The following is a 20,529-nucleotide window of genomic DNA, read 5'->3' on the forward strand; positions in this document are numbered from 1 at the left end:
CACTTAGAATGAGAAGAAAGTGACTGACACGGATAAGCTCAGCCAGCCCCACTGCCACTAGAACAGTCTTAAATGCCCACACAAGGAGAATAAAAAGAAAAGCACATTTTGCAATAGAATATTTTTTTTTTATTGATACCGCGGAAAGTCACATGACCCTGCATGTAGCCTTTTAGGAAAACAACCGAAATGGTAAAGAAAGAAGCGGGGGCTGCCTCCTTCCTCCCTCAGCCTCCCAGCCGGGACTGCCGCGTGTCCGCATTCTTCTGGGCGCATCTGTGGAGCTATTAAGTGGGATAATCCCTCTGGCCTTTGATACATTTCTGGACATGATTATTTCATTACTCGCAGTATATCAGTAGGATCATAATAAAAAGGACTTCTGACAACCTGCCAAGAGTTTTGTGGCCTTGTAAACACAAAAGTGCTCTAATAAAATTTTATTAAGTGTTAAAAAGTCATAAAAAGTGAAATAACATAAACTACAAAATTTACTGTCCTCAGCAAATGCTGAAAATATCGTCCACAGTAAAATTAAATTAGCATGTAATAGACAGAGAAGCAGTGTGGAGTGGATTTAAAAGAGGATCCAGGGAAAATGACACTGTAACCCAACCTGGGTCACGGGGATTTAATTCGGATTTTTCTCCCTAAATGGGAATAAATGTGCTGATTACAGACAAGAGCTCCGGGGTTACTGGAGTCTCACACATTGTCAATACTTTGGAAGAAATAATATATTGCAGATTGGAATGAGAGCTCCGGGAGAGGAGCGAGCCTGGCAGGGGAGCCGGCGAGCGGAAGGGCGCCCACTAGGGCGCGCTGCGAGACCGGGAATCCCCGCCCCGGCGCCCTCGCGGCCGCGCCGCTTACGCTTTGCCTTCGCCCCCCTCGAAATCATATTTACAGTTCTTTCTTTCCTCCCCCCACGCCCCCGCCCCCGCCCCCGCCGCGTGACATTTTCTCCAAGTCGGAAAATGTGTAAGTCGAGCTTTGCCGCAGGCGGAACCTCGGGCTCCGCTTTTGGAGACTCGGGGTCCCGGAGTGGGACGCGCTGCCCCCGGCGGTGTTAACCCCGGGGGACAGGGTGGGGTCCCCAGCCCAGCACAGCACCCGGGACCCCGCTGCTCGGCCGACGGAGGCCCAGGAGCGCGCAAGGCCTACGTCCCGCTCCTCCACGGGCGCGGTGCGCTCAGGGCGAGCGGGTCGCTGGCCTCGCCACGAGTTCAAGTGCATCCGCGGGGTTGGCGCCCGCGGCTGTGGGGGCGCGTTACCCCTGCTCCGCCCCTTCGCGGGGGTTCAGGGTGCCCTGCTGTTCCCAGGACCCCTCTCTCCAGCCTTCCTGGCCACGCTGGGCTGCCAGCCTGGGGCGCGAACCGGAGCGTACGGGCGTGGCTGGCTGCCGACTCGCGCCCCTGCGCCTCCCCGGCCCGGGCCCATGGTCTGCGGCCCCCCAAAGACCAACGTGGAGGCTCCGCCTGGAAAAGAAGTCCGACTTCCTCTCCACGCTGCTCCGAGTGGAATCTGGAATCGGCAGGAAATTGCTCAAACACGCAGCCTGAGCCTTTGCAGTCAGCCCTCGCTTTACTGAAGAGAAGCAGCTCCCACCAAAGTCTTGCCTCCCCCTCCCCCCGAAAGTCTCAGGTTTGTAAAGAGGGGTGCAGAGATCGGAAAAGCATTTTCTTCCAGGGAGAAGATGTCGGTGACGGTGCCCGATGAAAGATGGGTGCTTTTTAGCTAGAGGTAATTAGCGAGCCACGTCTTGTTTTGCAGTTCCAGGATGATGCAAATGCTGCAATCTGCGGAGTCGGTGTTAGAAGCGAATTAATTAGAAGTTAGTGAAATGGGCAGTGACACATTTCATGGTTTCATTTTTCCTCAGGGATGTCCAAAGTTTTAAACTGTATTTAAGAATTAGCTATGTTTTGCCAGAAAGTAAATATTTTTAAGTAAACCTGTTGCTAAAGCCCAGAAGAGGTAAATTAAAGTTACTACATAAGATCCTCCAGGTTACTAGGATGAGGATGCCTTATATTTTTCATTTTCCAGATGGCAAGAGCATGGTCAGGGCAAATGAAGCAGCCAAGGATGTTTTGATAAGCAATATTCACTTGGCACTTTTAGTCTAAAATAAATATAGTAGGAATTAATAGCCACATGATTTAGATCTTTTGTTACAAGTTATATTTTTAAAAAGTGTTCTTTAACTGTGTGTGTGTGTGTGTGTGTGTGTGTGTACGCGAGCGCGCATATACACACACACCCTGTTTAATTGTCACCTGCAAAGTACTGAATTTGAAATAGCTTGGCCTGGAGCATGAGAGTAAAAAAAGTAAACAAATCAGTTTAAATGTTGTTTGACATTTTCTATCAAAGGCTTTGATATCTAATAAAAACAGAATTAAAAGGAATGGATATAAATAATAAAATTTTCTTTTACTCAATTTGCCTGCCTAGGGAGAGGGTACAGATGACATGTCCATGACTCGTTTTTTGAGCCATTCCCTGAAGATAGCAATCGTGAATGCTGTGAGTCAGTGTTGCCTTTTAAAATGAAGAGCACGTATGTTTACAGAAATATAGAAACAAACATTTTGCTATATAGGATTTTCTCTCAAGTTTTGTATTTAAAATTTTATGATAAACATTTCTTTATTGATTTATGAAGTTCAAAAGGAAATTTTATACTTGTATTATTTTCTTCTGTGTTCACATTTCAGATTGAAGTTCATCGGTCCTTTAGAAAAAATATTTTCATAACTATTAAAAACATCATGACTAGTATTTTTAACTTTCTTCAGGAAGATATATCATGCTGTAAATAATTTCTAAAAAAAACTTAAACAAGATTAATACAACCTTATTCAAAGAGTTTAGTGATGTGGATTTCCAAACTTATACAGTATATATAAATTGTAGTATCAAAGGTTTTTGTAAAGAAACTTGGGAATTAATATATTTTAAATGAATAAAAAAACATGTTTTAAAAGGGATCTCTTACACTATTATTCTCTCCCTTAAAAAAAATCAAAGACTATTTTTCTTTCTATAAAAATGCTAGAAAATTATTACCATAATAACAGTCTGTCAAGATAGTGGATACTTTTGAACGTATTATAAAGAAAAAAATTTTCTCAGCCCTTTATATGTTTGAAGTACTTGAAAAGGCAAGAAGTTTGTAAAAACATTTTACTACTGAAATCTACAAGATCATTAAAATGTGCAAGTAATTTATTCTAAGTGACTGAAAAGTATTTTTTTCCAACTGTTTTTCACACTTTGACATTTTTATGTGTACTTTAATTAGTACCTTTCTTTTAAATGTTCCAGATATTTTGTTATATTAGCTATATGAGAAAAGCATTATTAGAATTTGTTGTGTTTTACTTTCTGCATAAACAGTTGAGATTTTGTTTTAATCTTTTATAGTTACATGGGATAAATTTGAACATGTTGGAATAAAAAACAATCCAAGTTCATTTTTCTTTCCAAAATTTGCCATTGATCCTGATCTTATAGTTTTTATGCACACAAACTGCTATTGAAATCAATTTGGACAGTTTAAGGGAAAATTAAAGACAGTGCAAGTTTTATATGGAAGAATATATATTAAGGTATAAAGTAGCTAATAGCCAAAATTAAATCAGAAGATGAACTTGTAGCACTCATTTGGATGACAATTTTAAAGTTAGTTTTGCAGTAAAGGAAGGATTTAATTGAGCTCTGTGTTTATGAATATCTAAACTATTCTACCCTGCAACTTAAAAACTCAATAACCAGATATCAAATTTATGTATTTTTAAGATGACTAAGAATAAGGATATGAGAAGCAGATTGGCTTCATGAAAGAAAGAAAGCATTTAAAATTGTATTTTAAAATACAAACTTAATTTCAGTTTCTGACAGAAATCTTGTGACCAGCTCATCAGTTTTCCAGATCAGTTTTAAAAAAGTATGTAAAAACTACTTTTTCCACATTAGAAGTTCATATTTAAGTTTCCTTAACTGCAAAATCACTCTAAAACAGAATGTTTTATGTTAAAGCCCATTTCATGTGTTGGTCCCATTGATTACATATGAATGTATAAAAATCTTGTTTAAAGACCAGTAAAAGTGAGGAAATTCCAAGTCAAGCTGGCTAATTCCATTCATAATTCATCCCGAGTGCCTGATTTAGGAAACTTGCAAACAGTTTATAGCTGTTCATACAAAACAAGTTGACTTACTTTGTAGAGCAGGGCAGCAGAGTTAACTTTGACCTTGCTCAGAGAGGCTCCAGTTGGTAAATCTATAGACTGTAGGATAAAGTTTTTGGTTCCTCAGGAATTTTCCAATTTCAATCCTTTTTTTTTTTTTTGGATTTTTGCTTTTTGAAAATGTAAACACGGAAGGACAACTTTTGTGTTCTGGAATAGAGTTGACTTTCACTCGCTCATTTCCTTCCTGTTGCACATTGTTCAGTAATTTTTCTGAATGCTGGGGATCAACAGAGGCCCCGCAGTGAGAAAATGGCATAAACCATATCTCTGTCCTCCTCAGCCATCCCTCTTGCCAGCCCTGCTTTTATTTTGAGCAAACTGAACAAGAATTTAGTACTTATACTCCCATGGTTGCAACATCTACAGCCCAATGTACTTTTGAGGATTGGCAAGAAATCCATCTAGACTTTGCATTCTAAGCTGGGGGGGTGGGGGCTGGGGAGGGAAATGATTGGGGAATCCTCTGCCTTGATTGGGAAGCATCCAGGCTGTCTTTCAAACCCAAAGCAATTCATCTGCTTATTTTCCAAGGCTGTGCTGCAGGCAGATGCCTTCCCTTAGTTTTGATATTCAGGAAAATATTAGAAAATTTTTATAGAGTTTTTAAAGCATTCCGCATAATTGTAATTTAAACCAGGCTAATTTTAAGGATGAAAACTAGCTCAGAGAGAGGCTGTACACAGTAACTGCAATCTGATTTGAACAGGAGTGACTTTTTGAAGTAAGATCTTAAAAACTTGGGTTTCCGGTGGAGAAAGCTGCCGTCTATTTAGAGTAGGAATCCTTAGAACCAGTTAATATCCACCCAACACGGTTCAATAAACTGGAACAAACATGACACTGAATTACTGGCTCCCCGTTTTCCTGAATGTAGGTCATTTTGTGTCCTTACAATTTAACGTTTGAAGGGATTTCCTGTCTTTGAAGTATAGCAGTTTGTCACCTGTTTGGATAGCCTCCTTAAAAGTTGGGGCTCTGCTCCTGCTTTGAAAGACTTAGTGACTCCATGTTCCCTGGCTCAGGTTTCCCAGCTCACTGATACCTGCAGCTGTGGAACTTTTCTTACAAGTCAGCGCCTGCAGATCCCATATTCCAGGCTTCATTCCTCTAGATCAGAGCCCACAAGAAAAGCCCGGAGCCACACACTCACCTAGGTAAAGCCATAAAGAGGTAAGCTTTCATAATGAGGAGCCCTATGTCAAAATTCATAGATTTTGAAAACTGGAGTAACTAGTGCTCAGGCATTAGTCTCATGCTGGTTCAAAAGACAACAGGTGCCAAATGTACCATAGTGGGAGAGACCCATTGAAGTAGTCACTCACATTTAAATGTGCTTTTAAAATGTGGTATTTCTTACTTAAGAATGCATACTATTTCATCACCTTTTACAATGTAGATCCTAAATATTTCTAGTAAAAAAATTACTCAATAAGAAAATGTCATTCGCAAATGAATAAAAAGACAATTGTGAATTCTTTTTAAGAGCTGTAAGTACAAATGTATTTTTACCAAATAATGCGCCATGTGCCAAACTTCTTTGTCAGCACGAACATACACTACAAATGAAAGCTCTTTGCATGTATATAAATGACTCTGTTTGTCTTTAGCACAATCACCCACTAATCACTGCAAAGATTCAACTTGTTCTCCTTTAAAGAGGTTCACTAATTGATTGAAAGCCTGGGCACAAATAAGCCATCTTCACAGTATCCCTCTCCAAGAGAGTTTTCACCTTAATATTAATATTAAGTAAACATTAAGAAGTTAGTGTAGGGGGAGGGGTTCTTTACAGAGAACTGGTCTCATGTGTTCATAAAATTAAGATATTCTGATAAGTGAGGGGGGAGGAAATTAAAATAGATTTCAATATCTATTTCGTTTATTTTTTTTATTATATCAAGTGATTTTATTTTTTTATTGTTTCAACATCTATTTTGAAATAATAGTTTCTGTTTTGGTTTAAGGTTACAATCAAATAAGATCATGATCAAAGGGGTTTAGAGCTAAATTCTGTATGTGATTCTTTCATAATGAATTAGAATGTGATTTTGATGACTCAGCATTTTCTTTTTGTAGCTATATTAATCACTTTGACCCATCTAATTTCTCTGGAAGAAATTGTAGCCATTGTGACTGAGCCTGCTCTCCTGGGTGGCTTTCTAGCTAGTAGTATAGGTATCATTTGAAAAAACAAAAAACAAAAAACCACATCACCTTCACAAAGCTTCCGTCCAAAGGGCACACATCTTGCATTGCTCACAAAGCTAGCAGCACTCTGTCTAGCCAAGAAGGGAGACTCAGATTAATGCATTTGTCTCAGGGTTTTAGTGATCTTCCTTGTCCTTGCTCTTGGCAACTATAAGCCAAGTATGTGACAGTAGCAGAACAGATTCTATAGTTACCAAGTGAAAATTCTTTAGTTACACACTCCTGCACCTTTTATATGGGTAAAATGTTCCAATTTTTCCTGGATTGCATCACAAATGATGTAAGAACAAGACAGTTGGAAACAGTACTGAACAGCTGAATCTCTCTGCAAACTCAGAGCTCTTAAAAACGCTTTGAAGTCACACAGCTGCTCTTTCTTTTTTTAATTGTCTTCAGTGAAACACCAAAACCTCCATAATGTCTACCTTAAAAGCATCAGGAGTATTTTAATTAGGTAGTAACTATCTATATTTTCCTTCTGATAAAAGGAATTAAGAATGAAATTTTATGATGATTATAAACTGTATTACCTACCTAAGGGACAAGAACAATTATGGAAAATATGTCCCTACATATTTGTCATGAATATGAATTTAGACTTTTAAACCATTCATCTTAAATGTTCGAGCAACTTATTGAAGTTCATAAAATAATATTCACATAATGATAACAGGGTAACTTATAATCATGATGGATATTATATCATCAATATTACAGCAGGCTCCTTGCCAAATAGTGAAGCTGACTTGGGCTTTGCCTATTGGGCTTATGATAAAAACAGATACACTATGAAAAAGATAAAAGATGGTAACAGATTTAGGGTATTTGAGTCTCTGAGATCCCTTTTTGGTCAATGATTGTTTTAAAAATGCCTTTAACATATATCCTCTCTTCCTCCTCCTGCTCCCTTTTCTTCCTCTTGTTTTTTTCTTTATTGTCTTCCTTTCTCCTCTAATTAAAGTTACAAATCATGAGAAAGAAAACTGATGTTTGAAAAACATGAGAAACTGGTGAATTGGACTTTGACTACTAAATATTAGGAGTAGATCTGATAGGAAGGAAGGAAGGAAGGAAGGAAGGAAGGAAGGAAGGAAGGAAGGAAGGAAGGAAGGAAGGAAGAAGGAAGGAAGAGAGAGAAGGAAAGAGAGGAAGGAAGGAAGGAAGGAAGGAGAGAGAAGACAAGAAATAAGAAGTAAGAAGAAAAGGAAGAAAGAAAGAAATACAAACGAAGAAAAGAAGAGAAACACGGATGCGAAAAAACAACCCGACAGACAAAAGAAACAGAACGAAGCACTAACCTTCAGAAAGTAAGTCTTATTGAAGGAGGAAAGAACAAAAAAGAAAAGAAAGAAGAAAGAAAAGAAAGAAAGAAAAGAAAAGAAAAAGAAAGAAACACACATTCATTAATGACTAGCAACTGTTTGAAGACAAGTTTAGCTTACGTGACTATTAATCCTCAGCCCAATTTCAGCAGGGTCCAGGATGCCGGTCCCCTTTGAAAACGAGATCACTGCCGGCTTTGAGTGGATGCCACCTTCCGGCCCTCAAGCTCACTTAACTGTCATACTAAACTTTGTTAATGAATTGAAGATGACTAGAGAAACTGCAGAATTTCCACGATGTGGGCAAAAACGGGCATGCTAAATGAAGGAGCTATGTTTCTACATTTTACTTAGGCCCAGCCCTGCAGAGTCCTAACAGTTGCCATTTGAATACTTACTGTATATAAGCAGAATAAAGCCACTTGGAGTCTATATAGTATTTAACTATAACTAGTTTGTTCCACTTAAGTATTGGTACTTTTTAGGAAGACTTGCCTCTGTTATTATTATATAGAATACCCAAAAATTTAACCTCTGCCCATGGGCCTGGGTTTTTGTTCTCACTTCTCTGTGTGATCTGTAGCAAGTTACTTAACTGGTCTGAGCCTTGGTTTCCTCATTCACAAAAGAATGGCAGTAACGCTTCTGCGCAGTGTGTATTGCTTGGCCTGATATTCAGAAAGCATGTGGAACACAGTTTGCAGTGAGTAAATGTTACTGGAGTTGCACGGGGGAAAAAAATTAAATTTTCGATCGCACAGTTTTTCATTACCTAAAATTTTAAAGATCTTCCAGAAAGAGAGAATATCTAAATGCACAGTTATAATACTGGCATCTCGTTTATTCTCAGAAATATAGCCCTGAACTTAAACCCAAGGTTCCAGTGTCAGCCAAGCTTCTCTCCTCCCATCACAACCTAACAAAATAGTTTTATGTAACACAAAGGAACTTAATTCTTTTTACTCTAAATGATAACTTTTACTTAGAGAAGTCGGGTTAAAAACTGACCCCGAGGCCATGAAGTCCACAATTTCCTTAAAGAAAGAAAGAAACAAAGCGAATAAGAGAAAAGGATTTACTAATTCGTGCTGGGGCCTGTGACTAACGTAAGAACGGCAAAGCATGTGCAACTATTTTCTAATTTGTGTTTTCTAAAAATTCTTCTGGGAAGTGGTTTTATGTGCCAAGATTCATTCCATGATTAGTTTATAAACTCTTAAATATAAGGACCCAGAATAGAAATGCTGACGTACCTGTAACTAGAACTGTGTGATTGGCATCCCTGTCATGCTGTAACTGATAAACAAAATAAACTTAGGCTAATTGCTGCATAGTTTAGGCAACAGAGAACCTGTGATAACGTTTACATGTGAACATATTAAAACAGTTTGACAAACTGTTTGATCTAGATCCGCACTGTGAAGCCCATTCATTGTTCTCTCTCAATGAGGCCTCAGTAAAACATCATCGAATCTTCACTAAGAGGTAGCTTACTGCAATATACTGAGATTTTTTGAACTGGAGTCAAGAGGTACCACACGATTTTCTGTTGGTCCATTCACTGGTACTTGAGAGCTGATGGGAAGACACTGCGAGAGCACATGAATGAAGTAATTAATGAACCTGTTCATATTATTCTCAAAACAACAACAGAAAGAAATGCTATGACATCTTACTCCAGTAATAGAGCTGTTCCTGCATATTTCGCTCCTTTATTTTGGACATTAATACTGACCATACTGAGGTTTGTGGTCATTTATAAGTCAGCCAAATTTCACTGAATTTTGGTTTTCAGGTCGTACTGGGTATTCTTGTGGTAATTGCCTAATCTGGGGCTATATTTGAAATTTGCCTTTAACTTGTGGATATTTTGCATTTGTTTTTTACAAGTGCCCAGCCATCTTAGAGGGCTTTCCAATCATTTTTTTTTCTTTTTATCATGAGTTCACTTGACTAAATTATAGTAACTCCAAAGCTTAGTTCTTCCCCCTGATTTTTCCTGCTGACCTACATATGAGTAGATGTCCTCATATAAAAAGTGTGACTCTTTAAACAGTCATTGGATGATTGCAGAATAGCAGTGTGTATTCAATAATCTGGGCCTAAATAAGTTGGTACATCTTGGAAGACTAGGGTCTTCTATATGTTCTCATCCTTTCTCTAAGTGGGTGAGAGAAGGAGGGTGGGATGCAGGGTCCTTGTTTAAGAGGAGAGGACATCCTACTTGGGGTGATAAGGTATTGAGTTATTCAAAAAAGTAGACCATTAAGAGCTAATGTGTGTGGTGTGTACCTTAGTGCTTTAGGAGATCAAAGGAAAGAGAGCTTAATGAGGACACAAAGCACATGAAAGTTTCTCCAGAAGAGGTGGGCTGCAGCTGTGTTTGGGAAGGGCAGATAGCCTTGGATGGGTGAAGAGAACGTTTCCAATAAGGGGAACATGGTGGGTGAAAATGCTGAAGCAGGAATGAGCTCGGTATGTTCCTAGAACTGTAAGGATCCCAAGAAATTGTTTCATTTGTACCCTCTGTGCTTACTATTTTTGTTTGTTCAGAGTCAGCAGTTCTCACAGACCGATTTGACAGTCTGTGCACTCTGAAGTCTGCTTCATTTCAGCTTTTCGTCTTCTGTCAAATCTGATTAAAATACTATTCTGGGTCATGTTGTTTCCCCACTTAAAACCCCTATGTGGCTCTCCATTGCTGAATCTGTAGATTACTTACCTTCAGAACAACCCCTGCCCCAGCTTCACTGCACCTGTGGACTGTTCTCATTTCTCACCACCCAGTTTCAGCCTCCTGGAACCCACCATGTTCTCTCTTGTCTCTGGCTTAAGACTCAGTTAAGCATCACTTCTGCAGAGACCAGGTCAGGCTCCTCTGCCACTCACTCTCACAGCTCCCTGCAGTAGCACATTTTGTTTTAATTACATACTTTATATCTGCCTTTTTCATGAGACCATAAAGTCTTGCAATGGGAAACCATTGGCTTGATCATGAGTAGCCAGCACAGAGCCTGGCCCCAATCATTCATTCATTCATTCATTCATTCAAAAATTCCTATTAAATACCATGTGTTAGGCCCTAATGCAACAGGGAGCAAAACAAACAACTCTCTTTCCTTACATTCTATTTATGGAGACAAACACTAAAACTAGCTAAAAATAAAATATATGTATATATGTATAGTCTAGCAATAAATGCTTGGGAGAAAAATAAAGCCTGGAAAGAAGACAGACAGTGCCTGATACAGGGGGAACTTTAGGCAGGATAGCCAGGCAAGGCCTTACTGAGATGGGGAAGTCTGAATGAAGACTTGGAGGAAGCAAAGGGATGAGCTATACAAATCTTGGGGAAGAGCAGCTGGACTTAGGAAACAGCAGGTGCACAGGTGTGGCGTGGTGTGCCCCAGGAGCCTACAGAGGTCAGTGGTCTAGAGTGTAGACAGCAAGGGGGAGAGGTAAGACCCGAGGTCAGAGCATGAGGAGAGCAGTGAGGGAAGAGCATTAATCATGCACATAAATAAATGGGTGTAGGACTGTTGTTTGCTATTATTTAATATGTGCATGTTAGAGGAGACCCAAAGAATCTTGCTGTGTCCTTTCTGTTTTAAAAACTATTTTAAATGATAATTTTAATGACTTAATACTAGTAATTCAAGCTCAGCTATCATAAGTTTGTTGAGTAAAAGGATACCAACACAATCAAACATCCCCAGGGGTCTTACACAAAATACAGTATGTGACATGATGAGCACATGGCCCCAACTCATGTCTTTGTGGGAGATTCATGTGTGGAGATGAAAACGCAAAAGTGGGTAACCAGTTACCAGAGAATCAGTTTCAGAATCCCCCTTAATAGAAGGCTGGAGAGTACATGATTATCTAATAATAACCACATAGAAAATAGTTGTCGTTCTGTTGTTTTGATTCAGTTCTTCAGCAGCCTTATTCTTTGGTTACCACTGGTATATTTAGCAATTAACTACTTAAGTAACTACTTCACCAGGTAACACTCAGCACCATAATTAATGAAATACATAGCTACTCCGTGCACAGGGAGTATTAGACATGCCAGAAAGGGGATGCAAATGGAAAGAGTTCCTTTTGGGAACCACCTTCCCAGAGTTCCTAACTTGTGTGGATCACACAGACCCCTGTGTACAGGACATTTGGGCCAGGCTAACGGTGCGGAATGTCACTCGGCACGCCTGACAGGCTCCCCTCACCCTGCGCTTCATCAGCACACACCACGCACCAGCTTTTCTTCTCTCTGCCAGCTGTTCAGACCCTAAGAATGGAGCCTCCTAAGAAAAAGGTACAGGAGAAGCAAGAAGTAAGGGCTGGATGTACACCACATCTTTCGAAACTGGTAAACTCACAGGAGAACAGCTTTCCAAGCCTAGGGCTTGGTTTCAACTCCACACAACAAAGACAGACAGTCTTCATAATGTTCGTCCAGCATGTAGGCCCTACCAAAATTTTCTGACTGCCGTAGCATATGACATGGCACAGAGAGTATAAAGTCCCTAGAGAAATAAATATCACTATGCACAAAGCTATGGATGCTCAAGAACTTCAGAAGAGGGAAAAATGAACAGACAGAATATCTGCGAGGTGAATATTCATGCCTCTGTTCTGACCGGAGGCTCAAAGTACAGTGTGTGAGGCACCGACTGCTTCTCAGCACAGTGTTATCTCCTCCGCACTTGATTGAAGTTTTGGGCCTTCTTTGCTTTTCTCTGATCTCCACCTTTTGTCATTGTTCATGAAGGCACTTGAGCTTCAGTTTGGTCTGAAATCCTATGGTACTTAGAGCTACATGATCAAAGTCTGTTGTAGGCATTTGGGCTGGTGCCAGCAGAGTTCAGGTTGTGCTTCAAACGGGGCTTCAAGTGCTTCTCAGCCATGGATAAGAGCTGGCTGGGTTTGATCTTGAACTACGTACATTTGGGGAGTCTCAGGTCCCTTGTTGATAAGCCCTGCTTGGCAGAGCTCTGCTTTAATTAACATGGCCCTCGGGTTGCTTCGATTTCCCATATTTCAGCACCTCACTGGGTGTGTAACCTTATCTTTCCACTTCATACACATGATGGATCTGAAACGGCACAGGTGAAGTTTGTCTTTGACTCGACAGCTGGATTACTTCCAAGATTCACAACTACGGAAGGAAAGTCCCAAATCCCAGCTCTTCTTATCATTTGACATTTTATGGAGCAGCCATAGTAGGTGAGATGCTAATATGGTTAGACACGCTTCCAGTAAAATGAACTTACTGCTTAAAAGTTTGTTCATTTACTAAGTGTAAGTGTTACAAGCAATGGAAATAAAATTTAAAAAATGATAGATGGTACTTGGAGTGACAGTGAAATGTCTCTCTAGAAGCTTGGAGAAAGGGCAAGTGGTTGACCTCTGAGCAATAAGCTACTTAAATGAATACATTATTGAAGGAGACAAAATGTTTTGTTACCTTTTGGGAAAAGTGGTTTCAGAGGAAATAGGAGGTTAACCCAGAGTCCTTAGGAGCACAAATACTGCAAAATAGTTTTTGAATCCGTCTGGAACAATCTTTGATAGCCATAGTGCACGTTTCACTTTGTTTATATCTGCATTTCTCTTAAACGCTTTTTTAAACCATTAAAGTTCATCACCAACCCCAGCTTATTTTTTTTTCTTTAAGTAATACTCATTAGCATCCTGAGGAGTTGATTTGTAAAACATACCTACTCTGGGAACACAGCATGGCCCAACCTAAAGAAAGAATGTGCCCTCAAAGGAGGTGCCCAGGACACAAAATAGATCATCAGAGAGGCAGCATTTGGTGATTTCTCTAGAACTGTCACTAGAGAGAGAGGAGGATGGGGGCGAGGAGGGGAATCACTCCAGTCATTAGAGATAGTGTGTGTGTGTGTGTGTGTGTGTGTGTGTGTGTGTGTGTGATTTGAAGTGTCATCTGTCCTTACCATGGTCTGCATGGACCATCTTTCAATACCATTCACTTTCTCTTTTCAGATTTCTGAATAATGACACAGCTTCTCAGATGATGTGATACCAGGAAGGCATTGCCATGGATAGGAGAAAAGGTATCCTGCACTCTGGAAAGCGATAGCCTCCATATGGATAGTCAGCGTTCTCACCTGTCAATTTCTTATGAGTTAACTAGGGGATGACCGTCTCTGAATATCCTAAAAAGACTTAGGTAAAAGATAAAAGACAAATCATAGCTTTGCTGCTTATTAAATGTATAATCGTAAGCCAGGCTCTATGCCCCTATTTCTTCATTTGTATATTGGGCTTACTAAAACATGGGATTGCTGTATTAAACCAAATAGCATATGCTTAGTTCTTGTAAAACCATAAGCATTCCATGAATGTATTTAATAATAAATTTCATTTCTATTATTAATCCTTATTTCAGAGATCAACAGACAACATGATTTTACAATGTGCTAGCGCTCTTTGAACATGTTCATCAAAAGACCATTGCTAACAAAATGCATGTTGCCGTCTTTCATTTACCATTGCAAAGACAGAGTCAAGGATTCATAGCTGTCACTCAGGCGTGACTCATCTTGCAAAACCCAGAGAATGTAAATTTAGTCCCTGCTTTAAGAAGTTTACTCCCTGTTTGTGGGTCTGTGATGGCAACATCGTTACCTGGTCAAAGAAGGCTGTAATGGATTTTTTTTTTTTCCTGAAAGGTGATTTTTAAATTTCTGGAAGAAAAGAGGAAGTCTGATGGCATAATCAAAGAAGTCTCATATAATGGGGGGAAGTCACTGAGCTGGGGTTGGTAAACTGAAGTCTGCTTACACATTCAAAAAAATATTCAGAGTTCTCATTTTCTTCTACCTCTCACTTTGGGTGACACCATGTATCTAAGTCATAGCTTCTCTTTTTTATTAAGCTATAATTGACATATAACATTATATTAGTTTCAGATCTACATCATAGTGATTTGGTATATGTATATATCGTTAATTTATCACCACAATAAATCTAGTTAACATCCCTCAGCACACATTTTTTTTTCTTGTGATAAGGACTTTTGAGATCTACTCTCAGCAGTTTTCAAATATACAACGCAGTATTATTAACTATAGTCACCATGCTGTACATTACATCCCCATGACTCATTTATTTTACATCTGGAAATTTGTACCTTTTGACCCCCTTCACCCATTTCACCCACTCGCTACCCCCATACCTTCCTATTCTTGAAAATGAGTGTAATAATGCTTTTTCTACCTCACATAATATTGTTAAGACAAAATGAGAGACATATGTAAAAACAAAAGAATGTCTATACATTGCAAGATTTCTACCCTTTCTCCTAGACCGTGAGTTCCTAGAGTGTCTCTTAGAGTAGGCAGGCACTCATGCTGAATGAATGGATATGCTAATTATCAGCTGGTTGGTTGGAAGTACTGAGTAGACCCAATAGCAGAAACTACACCCTGGAAGACAACACCAGCGTAGAGCACATAGGTAAGAAGTGGGCTCCTCAGAAGCTCTTCCTGTCTATGGCTATGGAGAAAAGGGAATTTAAACTGGGAGAAGAGGTCGCCTGAAGGATTCCTGTCCAGGTCTTTATTCTGACAAAAAAGACAGTGGGAAAAGGTCCCAGTTTTCTGATGCTGTGAATACTCATCTGAGTAAAGCAGGAAAGTCAGGTGAAATTGGTTAGGGTGTTCTGCTCAGTGTGGCTGAGTGTGATGGATGGTGTGGTGTGCTGTTTATCTAGCGCAGGTTGGTATTTCACCTCTGTTTTCATTAGACTGATGGTAAGGTAATAAGTCTTTCCTCTGGCTGGAAAATCTGTCTTCAGCCATTTGTTGATCTTGAATGGGCACTTCAGGTGCACAGATATCACCCTAAAGGAGATTTTGAATGAAAAATAATGCTGGTCGGTGTCCACCAAGCTCTCACTAGACTTGCTGCGGTTACTAGGTACACCGTCACATTTACCCAAAGAGAGCCCACCTAAGAGACGGTGAGAGGTAGCTATAGGCAGGAGACAGAGTGAACATCATACTTTGCTTCTTTAGGAAGACTCGAGCTTATCTTTAAATTAAATTAAAGCAGTGCAGTCTTCGTGGGGTGTTTCCATGAAGCAGTGTGTTGCAGTGGGAAGTGCCCCAGACTGGGCCTTGGAAATCTCCTCTGTGATTCTCGCGCTGGGCAGATCTCTAAAAATTGCTGAGCCTCAATTTCTTTATCTCTCAAAGGAAGATAGTAATTGTGTATGCGGTGGTTTTAATTGAAAGCACTTATAACATAGCTTTTAGTTTTTCTCCAAGGCTGGTAGGAACAAATTGAAAACAGTGACAAAGAGATACGAGATATTGACTAGAGCTCATCCCTGTTTCCAGCTTCTTTGACCAGGAGCATAGAAGGCACAAGGAAGTTGCTGGCTCCTTGAGCAGTTGTCAAGGAAGCCATCTCCCCACAACTAACAGGACAGCTCCTTCCAAGCAGTGTCCTGGGTTTGTGAGCTGAAGAGCAGGTGATAGGACTTCTGTTTCCATGCAGTTGCCCCATCTAGAGAAGGCCTGCCGAAAAGTTTCATCCACTCAAAACAGTGCTGTAGTTGGGCCATTGGGAGAGACAGTCAGAATCTTGGACTCCCGGCCTCACCTCTCGGCCCTTCCACTCAGAACGGGAGCCCCTTCTCTCCCATCAACATGTGGGGACAGCTCATTCATCATATCTGTACCATACACAGGTCACTTGAAAAATGGTTCTTATGTAATATAACTAAGGTGAATATATATCCTGATTTGTCCTTAGCAGGCCAGTTTATGTTTTGTGCCAGAATAAATATTATATCACTCCCATTAACTCTCAAATTGCTGAATTTGGATAATAAATTATATGATACCCCAAAAAACACAAAAGACTTGTTTTTCTGTGGGCACCTTCTCAACTCCCAATGCATACCTTATGCATATTGCTCATATCTTCTCTGCCATCAGCTTAGTAGAGTTATGATATACAAATAAACTGTAACTTTTTAATTTTCACACAGCAATCTGATTTTATCAATATTATCAGGGCACTCCTCACTTGAGAGGGGAGCCATTATGAAGAATTGTGGTTAATAAAGTGTGATGATTCTAGTGAGGAAGGATTTTCCCCCCAAATACTTCTGTGAGGATCAGCAAACATAACTTTTGTGAAGTGCCAATCAAATGTAAGCTACTATTTCCAATAATTCTAACATAACAATGTCAACTAATGAATTCTTTTTATTCGTTCTTCAATTAAGCAATTATTTAATAAATATTTGGGTAATGTTTCCAGAAACTATGCTAGATACTAGAAATATAAAAATGAAAGACAATCTCTGACCTTAATGAATGTACAGAAAAGGGGACAGAGACAAGCCAGTGATGACGGTCTGGCACAGAGGCACAGAGCAGGGGCACCTAACTCGTTCCCAGGCTACAGGGAGCGGGGAGGGAGGGCGGGCTTCCAAGGGCAGTGATGTGGAGTACGTCTTGAAGGACATGTAGGAGTTAGCCAAGGAGAGAGGTGTGAGAAGCTTTCTGTTCGGATCTGTTCTAATATTAGCAAATAAAATAATAAAAGCAAATTAGAAAGTCAAGACACATTCTTTTGCTCGAACATTGATATCTGCCTGTTGATTCTAAAGGAAGCTGTTGCTAACAGCAGAGAATTTGGGTGGTCTGGAGGACTCAGTGGTCAAATAAGCTTTCATACCTAGGAGACTCTTAAAAAGCTAGAATTCTGTAAAAGCACTTTCCATAGAACGTTGTGATCCACATATGGAATTTTAAATTTTCTAGTAACCACATTATAAAAGTAAATACAGGTGAAATTAAATTTTAATAATATGTTGTGTTTAATCCAGTATATCCAGAATATCAATATTTCAACATGTAATCAATATAAAAATGAGGTATTTTGCAATCTTGTTTTCACATTAAGATTTCAAAATCCAATGTGTATATTACACTTAGAACACATTTTAATCCGTAGTAGCCACGTGTGGCTCATGGCTCTCATATCGAATAGTGTAGTTTGATAATATCAAATCTCACTGTGGTCACAAATGAAAATGAACCCAAAGTGTCCTGGCTGGGCTTATTTATGATTATTAATTCCATCACTTATATAAATAGTATACCCAAGAAGGCAGAAACAAAGATTCTACCAAGATCTATGCTATGTCTCAGTTATTTCTCTCATGCTTGACAGCCAGCAGTTGATAATGACAGACCCTTACCTCATAACCAAACTATGATAGAATCTTCAAAATATAAATGTTTGAATTGTGGGTGCAGTCAGAGCGTCTGGGACCTCACAAGTTGCTTATAGATTTCATTACCACAGGGGCCAGTTTGTGATTTTTCATCTGTGATACAACTTGGAACCATTGATTCCATCACAAAAGGTGTGGTCCTGGCAAACCTTCACACGTAATTTCACTTATGACCTTTTTTTCTTATTGCAATAGTCTCAGTACTATTTGTATACAGTGTGTTATCATTGTGTGAGCCAAGACAAAAGAATGATATTAGAATGAAAGTCCTGCTAATGATTCATCCTTGGGAAGGCAGCAGGCTCTAGGTCTCAATTTCTTTCTCTATGCAATGGCAATAATAACTTTGGCCTCAAGGTCTTAGTTCCATGAAGATATAAACAAATCCTTCTCATCTTTCTGCTTCTCAGTTTAGCACAGTGCTGATGATTGCAAAAGATTTCTTCAGTCTCTAGAAGGTGATACAGGGCCATCCAGTGAGTTGCTTTTTCTCTATTCTCTTTAGTGGGTCACTCATGGTTTGTGACAAGAACGTTACTAATTGCATAGCCAGCGCCAAAGGCACTGTGGAGTCGTTGATGAAGTCACTATTAACTACAACCCATATAAAAACTGATTATTCCCGAAAGAGGCCACATGCCACCCTGAGAGAACGCAGGGCTGGTACCTCCAAGTTCTTCTGCAGACCAGACGCACAGCCTGGGGCCGACTAGCTTAACTGCAGCCTTCTCAGCTGTGAAAATGAGAACAGCAGTCCTTACTTCTTTAAAAGAGAGTCGTGTTTATTATTAGTTTGTATTTCAAAGTGCTTCACAACTGGAAAGTTTCACTATTGAATTAAGGAAAATTTCCTTTCATTTTATCCGCCACTACATTATGATGAAAAGAAACTGTGCTCACTGAGGCTGTGAGGAAAATGGAAGGGATTCAGGCAAAAAAAAAAAAAAAAAAAAAGCTAACAAACCTGACTTGCAAAGGTAGTGGCTCATTTCCCCAACTGTAAGATGGCACCCATTAAAGGGAGCTTTGTAAATTAGGTATCTCAAAGGGCAACCAAACCTGCTATCTGAAGAATTGTATTTGTTTTGGACTTAATTTTTATGATCCCTTCAAGAAAAAAAGAGGGGAAAAAGAAAATGAGACAAATTATACCGTGATGGGGGATGTGAGAATGATACCTTCCCCTTCCTCCTCAGGGAGGAGCATAAACGATATTGTGTTTTCTCATCTGAGAAACAGGGGCTTGGATCTGCTTGTAACCCAACCTTTAGATCTTCAAATGTCCTTGTGCCGTTTCCAGCTTATGCTGGAAAGTATTCCCACCAGACTTTTCCTACTAAGTGTTCCCTTATCATCTAAAGATTAATTTGTTCCAAAAAAAAAAAAAAAAAAAAAAAAAGAGAGAGAGAGAGAGAGAATGAGAGACAGAAAGAATTCATTCATATTCTCCTTGTGGCTAACTGTCTGCTAACCTTTTTGTTTCCTCCCAAATGCAGTTGCCCTAGGTGGGACTGAACTTCCCAGTCTCCTTTGCCTCACTGGGGTCGTGTGACAAGTTTTCACCAGTGGAAAATGAGTAGGAGGAGGATTAGTAAGAAGCGGATATACCTTCTCCATTATCTCGGAAAGCTGGAATGTTTTGAAGACCTAGAGCAAGGTCGAGCCTCAAGATAGAAGCCTGAATCCTTTATCCCACAGATAAGGAACATCTGCTTTGGATTTTGATCTGAGTGGGAAATAAACTTTTATTATGTAAGCCAATTTTTTAAAAGTTTATTGTTACAGCAGTTGATGTTACCCTAGCACATACACTGCCAAAGCTGACACTCTTCCCCAAATTTTCCATTATACTTGTCTTTTCCTTGCCAGACCACAGAAATCCTTTAGGACTTTCGTGACACCAATATAGAGCAGAACACATAAGGTATTTAATATATGCACGTGGAAAGGAGGAAGAAAAGGAAGGAAGGAAAAAAATGGGTGATTGAATTAATGGATATGTATTTAAGGGGACTCATTTATTTTAAATGTTCTACCTCAACATGCCCCCTCCCCCTAATTAGTGGTAAAGAGGGAAAGTATTTCTCCTTTCTTCATGGTCTTCCAAAGGACGGACACAGACATGAGAGAAATCACTAGCTAGAAGAAAGCAATCCCTTAGAGAAAGCAATCCAAGTATCAACACCCTAGAGAGCTGGGCCCCCGCCAGCATCTCCATCAGCAACTTGGAAGAGTTGTCTGTCGTCCCAACACAATAAAACTGGAGACATGAGCATCCAGGGCTTCAGCCAGCACAATTATATGAAGCCAAAGCACATTATCACTTCTAGGTTGCAGGATTTATGACCACCTATGATGGAAAATAAAGACAGATACTTTGCTTGTCTGAATTCATCACTCACAAAAGGCAGTATGTTTTAATCATTGAGGAGTTGTATGTGTTGTACTTTTTCTAATG

At 39.7% G+C, this 20,529-nt stretch overlaps 1 protein-coding gene across 1 annotated transcript; it reads left to right on the plus strand.

The window, feature by feature from the left end:
- Positions 1-189: 189 nt before the first annotated feature.
- Positions 190-19,827, plus strand: LOC107505220 (translation initiation factor IF-2). Its single transcript, XM_036235846.1, has 4 exons — positions 190-278; positions 987-1,644; positions 5,282-5,413; positions 19,568-19,827. Exons 1-3 carry the CDS (start codon positions 190-192, stop codon positions 5,411-5,413), a joined length of 879 nt encoding a protein of 292 aa, XP_036091739.1. The 3' UTR covers positions 19,568-19,827.
- The last annotated feature ends 702 nt before the right edge of the window (positions 19,828-20,529 follow it).

The sequence above is a fragment of the Rousettus aegyptiacus genome, unplaced genomic scaffold (genome assembly GCF_014176215.1).
Source record: "Rousettus aegyptiacus isolate mRouAeg1 unplaced genomic scaffold, mRouAeg1.p scaffold_m13_p_2, whole genome shotgun sequence".
NCBI lineage: Eukaryota > Metazoa > Chordata > Mammalia > Chiroptera > Pteropodidae > Rousettus > Rousettus aegyptiacus.